We start from the raw sequence: 10352 nt of genomic DNA on the forward strand, positions 1-10352 counted from the left end.
GTATTATGCAACACTAGAATGAGTCTAAATTTCAATTTACACAGGCTACAACTAATTTCTAAACAACTTCTGAATCAGGACACAATCCATCAACAATTTCAAATTCACACAAACATTAAACAAATCCGATCCAAGGTTAACTTTCAACACGAATAATCTACAGCCAAACGGATGCATTTCAATTTCGCAAATCCACAAATAGAGACAAATCATAGGATGAATTCAAATAGCTCCTCAAGGATCACAAGGGAATCCACATAACAACAACAAGCATCATTCACCTAAACGAATATCATATAATTAAATAGAAAAAATAAAAACATTGAAACCACAATGTAACGCAAGAACAACGCCTTATCCACATTCGATAATAACAGGAAGCGAGTCAACAATCTCATGACAATGCAAAACTAAAAAACGCAGAAGAAAAAGGTAAAAATTAAGAGTAATAAAGGGAATTGAAAAATTCCGAGAGTTGTTATACCCTTATTACAGCGAAAACCCTATTTATGGCTTTAAACAAAAGCTAGCAAAAGCGAGTGTGGGATGCATAGATAGATGGAACTGATGCAGATTCATTCGGAGGAGTCGTTATTGGAGGCGAGGGCGTTCTCGATCTTCAGGCGCTCAAGGGCCTTCTCGTGGGCCCATGTTTCGATGGTCAAATCGGGCTTGGCGTTGAGCCCAACACCCAGGATCACGATGGTGAGGAAGCTGGTGATGTAGCAGGGCAGTTCCCAGTCTTCCCAATTGCGGGCCTGGCCTGGGGGCGGGGGAGTCCGGTTGAAGAGGTACCCCTTGGGCCGCTCCTCGTGGCCCGGGCTCGTCCACCGGCTGGGCCCAGACTCCGCGCCGCCGCGGGTTCGGAGAGACTGGAGGACCCGCCGGCGGATGGTGGCGGAGGCGGTGGCGAATGGCGTCGCGGGCGGCATGGGGTTGGGTTTGATTTTTGTGGTTTTGATCTCTCGGAAGGGAGAGTGAGTGAGACCTGAACCGCGATTGGTCACACAGTGAGAGAGAGAGAGAGACTACGAATTTTCTGATGTTAGTTTGTTTCCGTTTTTGGGTTTGGGTTGGATTTCGAATTATCAATTGGGCCTAGAGTTTTAGCCCTTTACACAGTATTTATAGACAGAGGTTGTTATACTCTCTATCTATTTATACTACGGAAATAATAACAAAATTATACGTTGAAATTTAAGATAACAATATTCTCAAATATAGAAGATGGGATAAAATAAAATAATAGAACCTTTTGTTAGAATTAAAACATATATTTGAAAAATATGTAAATTTTGAATAATAACTTATTTGAGTAAGTTTTGAATTTGAAATTGAAAATGATCGCATTTAATCTTTAGTATTGTATGACATCCATTGATACTTATATATTCAATAAAATATTTAAAAAAATATCGTGTATTATTTTTATAATATAAAATATAAACATGTTTTACCTAAAAATTGTGTTAAGATTTATAAAATAAAGGTTTTTCATCTATCTTTAAATAAATATTAGGGACACGGATTTACAACTTTGAAAGAAGGAACGTTAAAGAAAATTATTTTATAAGAAATAAAAAGAGTTATTTTAAATTTTTGCGGAATGAAAAACCAATAAAAAATTATATTAACCAAAATCAATACTTGCTAATTTTAAAGAATATATATATATATATATTACTGATGGGTTGTCAAAACTTTGGTTGAAGTACTTTGAATAAAAGAAGAAAAATATTAATCATGATAAATTAATTTATTAAAATGTGATATTTATACCATACTCTAGAATTAATCCAGAGTGGTAGATGACGGAAAAAATAGTCTGTTATTTTTCTAGTGATTTTTTGAAACTAGAATAATACTACTTGAAGATATTTATATCATACTCTAGAGTAATACTTGATTAATATATTATCAACTTATTTTTGATACAAAATTTCTACAAGAATATATTGTGGCTTTAGTGTGTTATAGAAACAGACTAGGTATTAACTACGGTAGAACCTTCACATCAGTGAAGCATTTTAACGTATACCGTGTTGATTCCTCTTAAAATTACATCCTACTCGTAAGTTATTCAATCCAAACAATATTCAATCCTAGTCAGTCAACACCAATCTCTTTTTTCTTGATGGAATTGCATTTAAATTTTGAGGCAATTTCACATCAAAACAGATTAAAGGTTGAAGTTGAAGGCCCTTTTTTTTAGCACCTTAGAGGTTCATTGGTTACTCTCTATCAAAATCTTCTCACCAGTAATCTCCACAGGAACATTTTCCTCCAACAATTCGATGAAACCGGTTTTTATCCCTCAAAGATACTTCCCTTCCGTAAATCTTTGAGATATACTTGGCAAAATTATGGCAATCAACGCAAATACGAAGGTTTTTTATTACACGGATTGTCACACTTTCAGGAGTAGCAATTAGACCAAAACACAACGCCAACTTTTCACTGTGACTTAGGAGTATCTTCTCCTTCTGCTCTTCATCCACATCATGTAAAACACAACTCAAATCAGGAACATAGCCCGCTTCTTTAAACCTGACTGATAACTCCTGCACTTTTGCAGATAATTCTTTTCTTCTTGGATGGGAACAATCACTAGCATGGAACGTGTGAAGTATTTGATCAAGCTCAATCCAGCTTCTTCCAGGCTCTTTTCTTACAGTCTTCTTGAACATCAGGTTCCTCAGTGATCTTACTTCTTCCCATCTTCCTGCTGAAGCATACAGATTAGACAGAATAACATAATTGCCAGCATTTTCAGGCTCAATTTCTAGAAGCCGGTGACCCACAATTTTACCAATGTCAACATTTAAGTGAACATTGCAAGCACCTAAAAGGCAACCCCATATAGCAGCTGATGGTTCGAAAGGCAACTTCCTGATGAACTCTAGAGCTTCTTCTATTCGCCCAGCACGACCAAGCAAATCAACAACACACCCGTAGTGCTTGGTGTCTGGCTCAACACCAATTTTCCCACTGGTCATATCATAAAAAATATCCATTCCCTTATCTTCCAGTCCTGCATGACTGCAACCAGATAACACAGCCAAAACTGTGACACCGTCAGGTTTGACTTTGTTTTCATCTCTCATTAAATCGAAAAGCTCGAGTACTTCTCTTCCCTCTCCATGTTTGCTATACCCAACTAGCATCGCATTCCAAGAGATAACTGTTCTCTCATGCATGGTATCAAATATCCTTCTTGCGTAAGTGAGGTTTCCACATTTTGAGTACATGTCAATTAAAGAGTTTTGAAGAACCACAAACGAGGGAACTTCAGACCGAAGAAGATGATTGTGCACTTGCTTGCCATGATCTAGAGCAGCAAGCCCGGAAAGTGCAGTTAAAACACTAGTATAAGTAACATAATTTGATTGCATTCCTTCATCTTGCAACTGGCGAAATAGTTCTAACGCCTCTTGATCCAGACCCAGTTGAGCATATCCAGAGATTATGGCAGTACAAGAAACTACATCCCGTTCAGGCAAGCATTGAAATATGCCTCGAGCTTCATGAATTTTACCATATTTGGCATACATATCGAGGAGCGAACTTCCAACATAAACATGTGCTTCGTAATTCAATTTTATGATAAGAGAGTGGATTTGCCTCCCTAAGACAAAACCCAAAGAACCTATACACGAAGTAAGCACGGTAGCAAAAGTAAACTCATTAGGTTCTGTATCTGCAAAAAAGGTATAGCTACCGTCAATACAGAAAAACCATTGACACAAAAGTGACCCGCAAGCAAAAGTGTCAACCCAACTCACTAACTAAAACAACATCTTCATCCTCTAATTTCTCCTTAACTCAAAAAAGTGCTCCGTTTTATGAATCTTAGTTACCAACTTGGGCCTAACAACATCTTCTACTACATAAAACCAAAACATAATGAAGCATTAAAAAATCTATATTAGCTCCTTCCATAACACAATTACCAAAAAATAATCACCCCTCTCATATACGAACTTGTACAAAGTACAAGCACGCCAAGAATACCTGTTCTTAGCATCTGCACAAAAAGGCTCAAGGCTTGAGAAGCATACCCTCTCTGAGAATAAGCCGAGATCATAGCCGTCCACGACACCACATTCCGCTCCGGCATTTCATCAAACAGGTTCCGAGCATTTGTCAAAGAGTCGCACTTGACATAGAATACGATTAGCCTTGTCCTGAGGAACACACAGGGAAAATAGTTAGTTGTGATCATGTGGGCATGCACTCTCTGCCCTTCTCTAAATGCCCTTTTGCTCACACACTCGTTTAAGAGCGTGCTATAGTCTTGGAAGTTCATGTCATGGCCACGAAGGGCCATTTGTAGAAGGGCCTCTCGTAGTTGGGTGTAACGGCTATGAGTGCTGAGAACGTGGTGCGAGTTTGAAGGCAAAGAAAAAAGGCGCAAGTTTTGGAATAAGGCTTTGTGTGTGGAAGACAAGACATGTTTCGACAGAAACATGCTTCGGAAACCACTAGGAGAGATTGAAAAGGTTGAAGGTTTTAAAAAGGTGGCAATGGAAACCAAAGTAAAACAATAAGGGAAAAAATTTATGTGATCATGAATCTCTTAGGAAGAGAAAAACCACTTGCCCTGTAAATAATAGGCTTCTGTTCATAAGAAAATATATTTGTCTTTACTCCATAAAGTGAAATTGAAATTTACAATTGTTTGAAAATTTATATATATTTAATTCTTAAACTTTAAAAAATATTAATATAGTTTATTTAAACTAAAAATAATATTTTTTTTAGCTTGACATGTGTTTTAAATTGATATTTGTGTTAAAACTTGTTAAAATAATATAAACAATTCAAATCTCATATCAAAACATATTTAATATGTAAAAAAATTAAAATAGTTTAATATAGAAAATTATATTTATTTATTTTTAAATTTTAAAATCAAATTATACAAAATTTGAAATATGAAAGAAATTTAATTTTGCGTTAAAATTTAATAATTAAAAAATATATTTAACACAAAGTATACTTTACTCTAGAAAATTGCTCAACTTACAATTTATTTTATCATACAATAATATATATAACTATTTAAGTTAAAAGAAAGTTATAATATTTATTTTCTGTATTTTTTATTACAAATTTTAAATGCAAATACATAACTTTTCCATGATATTTTGGGTTAAAGAACAAATAGCTTTGAATTATTATAATTTATATCAAATTTAACATAATAGAAATGCAGACAAGAGGATAAGCAAATTCCTTGACAAACACTACTTTCCACTTTCCATTTTCCTTAATGATGCCAGTTCCGGGATTTCAATCTATTTTCCTCTAGAATTCAAACTAGAATGAAAAACTGAGAGTTATTATTTAGGTAGAAGGCCTGAGTTTCAAGGGATTATTTATCTGATTTACATCCCTTTGATGATGTCATTTTTACATAAGACCTTCATTGTTGTCCAAAATTGTGCTTGCAGTTCTGTGTTTCACCAATTCTTAGCATCCTGGTCTGTAGTAAAAAGATCCACCAGGTTTAACAGGAAACAAAAAACAATGATGCTATGAAATCAAACACAACTAAGGAATATCACTGTTTCTTAAGAGGGGAGGGTGTATGATTTTGCTGCAACATGAAAGGAATGCTTGCTAACAGGTGAGAACTTATTGATAAATGCAATATATTGCTAGTAACTAATAAAGAGGACAGAATTAATTCTTATGAATGAAGGGTAAACTTTTTATACAATGCCACAGTTAGTTTGTTGCATATCCATTTCCCTTCCTTTCATGTGAGGCTTCCTTGTCCCTTTCCCAAGTGTTCTGCCAGACGAGACAGATAAAATTTTCTCCACTGAAGAACTAGGATTTGGCTTAGTTTGCTTTGTCTGAGAGTAGTTTGAATGTAGCTTGTATGAGCCAAGAAGTTCGTTTAAACACCCCTTTCAACTACCGTAAATCCTGTGTCACTATACTCAGTCTACCCAATGCCTCATAAATCTCCTCTGCTTCAGGGTGTGATTTATCACTAGAAACAAATCCGCGGATGGACCCAGCTACCTCAATGCAGCTCCACCCTGGTTTTTTCTTGAGATCCCTTTCTCTCATGTCTCTCCTCAGTTTTTCAACCTCCTCCCATCTTCCAACACTTGCTTTTACATTACTCAACAGAGTATAATATCCAGCATTGTCAGGTTCTAGTTCCAAAAGTCTTTGAGCTGCATATTCTCCGAATTTTTTATTTCCATAAACTCTGGAAGCTGCCAGAAGAGCACTCCAAATCTTGCTATCAGGTAGAATTACCATTTTGAATATTATGGCTAAGGCCTCTTTAAGCATCCCACATCGACCAAAAAGATCCACAATGCAGGTGTGGTGATCCAAAGTAGGTTCAATTCCAAATCCCCATTTCATAGAATGGTAAATATTGCAGCCTTCACTGACAAGACCAGAGTGGCTACATGCGGAGAGTAAGCTCAAAAAGGTGACTGAGTTTGGCTGCACTCTTTGCTCAATCATTAAATTAAAATACTTCAAGGCGTCAAAGCCAAAACCATGGGAGCCAAGTCCGTCAATCATTGTTGTCCATGCTACTACATCTTTGACAGACATCATATCAAAACATGTTTTAGCAGAAGACATGCTACCACCTCTTAAGTACATGTTTAAGATAGAGGTCTCAAGGTGTACTGAATTTTCTATTGCCCCATTAAACAAGTTCTTTATAAGGTAACCATGGACCTCTTTTCCCAATTTTAAAGCTCCCAGGTTTGCATATGCATCCAGAAGATTTCTCCAAATTTCAGGAACAACATTAAAATATTCAGCTTGCATTCGTTGGAATAAAACTATGGCCTCCATAAAAGAGCCATTCTGAATGAAACCTGACATCATAGCACACCAAGTGATCTTACTTTTAGAATGGATTTCACTAAAAAGTAAAACTGAAGTTTCCAATTTCCCACACTTGGCATAAAAGTCAAGCAGAGATGTCAGCCAAACGTCATCAGAAAACCCAGTTTTAACGACTAAGCAGTGCACACCTTCGCCCTCTGAAAGACTACCAGACTTTGCAAATGCCGATGTAACTAATGTCAAAGTTTCAATGTTCCACACATGCACTTCTAGGCTCTGCATTGCTTTGAGCAGACCTGCCACTCTTGTTGCGTCTCCTTCTGAGGAGTAAAAGGAAATCAAAATATTCCAAGAAACCACATCCTTCATGTTTACTTCACCAAATAAAAGTTCCACTTCTCTGGTACCCCCTTTACTACCATACATTCTCAAAACGGAATTTTTCACAGACCAATCCATTAGCAACCCACTCTTCAGTGCATACCCATGTATTTGAGTTCCCTCACTTAATTTTATGGAAGCACAAGGTGCCTGCAACATCACAATAAGTGTGACCGAGTTTGGTTCCAATTCCATCCTCATCTTGTTAAACAGACGAAAAGCCACACTAACAAGTCTCTGGGAAACATAACCAGCAATCATCAAAGTCCAAGAAACCACATCTCTCAGTGAAATTTCATCAAACATCCGGCGAGCACAAGCAATGCACCCACATTTCACATAAACATCAATCATGGTATTGCAAAAATACAAATCCCCATCCAAACCCATTTTAGTTGCCACACAGTGGATCATTTTCCCATACACAACATCAGCCCTCATGGAAGACAGGGCTCGGTTCAATAACGGGAATGTGAAAGTATCATGGGGAACACCCTTTTGCCTCATCTTTTTGTACACTGACAAAACTGAATGGAACAGTCCCAAATCAACATGGGACCTCATGATCGAGTTCCACATCACTGTGTTTAGTGCATGGCATGAGTTTACAAGAGTAAAGGCATTGTGCTGGGGACGTTTCAAGTGATGGGTGTGAAGAAGACGAAGTGGCAAACAAATGTGTTTGAGAGGGACATGAAGAGTACGAGAAAACAAAGGAATTATTTTGAATGAAAGTGAAATGGATTTTGTTTGATTATTGTGAAGTTGAGACTCAGAGAGGAACTACATGAAAAGCAACAAAATTGTTCACTCTTATGCTGATTTTACATATGATGAGAATAAAAGTCATTTTTCAAAGAATGAAAATCAAGAAGAAGAAAACTTTCCTTTCTATAGTTAATTGTCTCTTCAACCGGGAGATTTTTAATTTTTTCAAGTTAGATATAATGTGTTTTCATCCCATTTTTTCATATTATAGTCATTTCTTTATCCCATTATTTATAATGCATAAGAATAATTGAGGTGTGATGCATTTCAAATAGTAAGAAACATATATTTCAACTACCATATTTTTGCAATAATTTTGAATCCTTCAACGAAAAAAATATTAAAAACAAACTTACAAACAATTTACAATGTTTATGAAAATCAATTTCATCTTGTTAGAAAATAATAGTTATCAATCTACAACAAAACAGATAAATCATCTACTATAAAATAAAAAACTATTATTATTATTATTAGAATGAAGGTCATAATAACAAAAAAGTGTTCATATAAAGAACAAAAATCATATATTATAATATTTGTTTTCTTATTAATTTGCAATTGTTTTACGAACAAAAACCCTCTTTATTTTTTTTTTCTCAAATTACATTCTCATAATATTGAAAGTTTAATTTATTAACTAAATTATCTACAAAAATAACAGCTGAAAAGGAAATATTCACATCAAACAAAAATTAAACAACACGTAACAAAATTAAAAAAGAAAATAAAAAATATAAAGTAAAAAAAACATAGATATAATTAAACAACTTTCAAAAACAAAAATAATTAACGTAATCTCGTACAAGCACTAATTTAAAAAAAAAACACAGAGAAATCTTCCTTCCAACACATTGTTTAAAATAAAAATGTAATGAAGAATGCGTACACTGAAAATTTAATTTCTGCTTGATTAATCTAAAATCATCCTTTCACTGATGATTTCATGGCTTTGATGTTCTACTTACGAAGTATGAGTCACCTATTTTTGTAATCTTTTTTAAATCCATTTTAGTAAATTCCGTTCAAAATTAGTTGTGACTGACTTTGAAACGAGAATCACAGGCCCCGTGTTTTCCTATGATCTTGGATAATAATAACTGTCACCGTGACTGTAAGAGATCCATTAAAAGCTGCTACTGCTAGTTCGGCTATATGGTACTGTGTCTGAGTGTAGACTATATTTTTAAAAGAAAAATCTCGAACATTTTTAGTTTGTAGCCAAACATGTCCTAAATAAATGATCTTGGACCAATAAAAGATTCTTGGTACTGCTTCTCTGGAATTTAAATGTTCCAGAGAATGCCATGTTAGTTTTGTTAGAGCTGCTGTTGCAAGTTGCACGTTGATGCCAACAAAATGCTATAGATTTCATCGGCATTTATCAGGCAATGCTCATGCTGTCTGTCTTAGCTGTGGTAACGAACCACAACGCCTTTTACATTGTGTCTGGGATTGATCATTAGGTACAAAAGTCTGAGCTACTTTCTTCACTGCAACAAGTTTCCTTTGGTTACTATAACGCGTATTCCCAGGTAAAAAAATAATAAAAAACCATATACATTTCTAAGAATAGAGTATCATAGTTGAAACAAAATCATCTTTAACAAAACTTTGCACCACTCTAAAATGGCCTCTTCCATGGATCTGTCTCCCCACATGATAGTTTATATCACAAGACAGCGTAACACCACACAACTCTAGGCACTAGGCACTGAACATAGAAGAAGGCTAATGCTTTTGAAGAACAATTAAAGGAGACAGCATTATGGAAGAAACATGATCTAGTTCCTCTTATCATGTCGCACTTTTAGAGTAGGACAGCATCTAGAAGAACAAAGAAAACCAGAAAATTGAAAATAGATCAATTTATGCTACATCCTCCTTAAATTTATCATCCCTAAATGGATGCAGAACTAAATATTATCTTTCAGAAAGTCCAATAAAAATAAATTGTCCTTTAAATATAACATCAGCAATTACTTGCACCTGAAAAGCTTGTGGCTGAAATAGAAATAATGCAGAAGATAATGCAGAGCGCATCATCATGACCTGTTCATTTTAACCTACGGGGACCAATTTGAACAGCAGAAATTCACGTCAGTAGCCAAGTCAATATGGTAAAACACATAAAAGTGTCTTTGGAATTTAGTTGAAATCTCTAACTAACCTTCATCTTCTATGATGTCAACATATTCACGAATTTTCTTCACATCCACGTACAAGTAAAATTTATCTCTAAGTTCCAGTTGAATTAGAAAGTTGTAATAAGATTTTGTTATCAACTTCAAGTAAATTAAACTCAATAAAGATAACAATATTCATTTCTCTGTGATAGAAATGAAAAATTGCCAGTATTTTGTTCAGAAAAATCA

At 35.1% G+C, this 10352-nt stretch overlaps 3 protein-coding genes across 3 annotated transcripts; all 3 read right to left on the reverse strand.

The window, feature by feature from the left end:
• Positions 1–336: 336 nt before the first annotated feature.
• Positions 337–1026, reverse strand: LOC124819913 (uncharacterized). The gene has a single exon (XM_047291517.2). It carries the CDS (start codon positions 930–932, stop codon positions 576–578), a length of 357 nt encoding a protein of 118 aa, XP_047147473.1. The 5' UTR covers positions 933–1026; the 3' UTR covers positions 337–575.
• Positions 1027–1891: 865 nt separating this feature from the next.
• LOC124819915 (Pentatricopeptide repeat (PPR) superfamily protein) lies at positions 1892–4625 on the reverse strand. The gene is made up of 2 exons (XM_047291519.2): positions 4012–4625; positions 1892–3697 (listed from the first exon to the last, which is right to left on the reverse strand). Exons 1-2 carry the CDS (start codon positions 4466–4468, stop codon positions 2253–2255), a joined length of 1902 nt encoding a protein of 633 aa, XP_047147475.2. The 5' UTR covers positions 4469–4625; the 3' UTR covers positions 1892–2252.
• A 1297-nt stretch (positions 4626–5922) lies between these two features.
• On the reverse strand, positions 5923–7773 carry LOC124819914 (putative pentatricopeptide repeat-containing protein At3g01580). Its single transcript, XM_047291518.2, has one exon. It carries the CDS (start codon positions 7771–7773, stop codon positions 5923–5925), a length of 1851 nt encoding a protein of 616 aa, XP_047147474.2.
• Between the last annotated feature and the right edge of the window lie 2579 nt (positions 7774–10352).

This window comes from Vigna umbellata, chromosome 8, assembly GCF_029865625.1.
Source record: "Vigna umbellata cultivar VRB3 chromosome 8, Vumbellata_1.0, whole genome shotgun sequence".
In the NCBI taxonomy this organism is placed as follows: domain Eukaryota; kingdom Viridiplantae; phylum Streptophyta; class Magnoliopsida; order Fabales; family Fabaceae; genus Vigna; species Vigna umbellata.

What these genes read in the sequence shown, in the direction of transcription:
- LOC124819913 (XM_047291517.2), bottom strand. Translation starts at nt 932, where the DNA reads ATGCCGCCCGCGACGCCATTCGCCACCGCCTCCGCCACCATCCGCCGG.
- LOC124819915 (XM_047291519.2), bottom strand. Translation starts at nt 4,468, where the DNA reads ATGTTTCTGTCGAAACATGTCTTGTCTTCCACACACAAAGCCTTATTC. An exon ending in TGTGCAGATGCTAAGAACAG is followed by an intron (nt 3,698 to 4,011) that starts GTATTCTTGGCG and finishes CCTTTTTTGCAG; the next exon opens with ATACAGAACCTAATGAGTTT.
- LOC124819914 (XM_047291518.2), bottom strand. Translation starts at nt 7,773, where the DNA reads ATGAGGTCCCATGTTGATTTGGGACTGTTCCATTCAGTTTTGTCAGTG.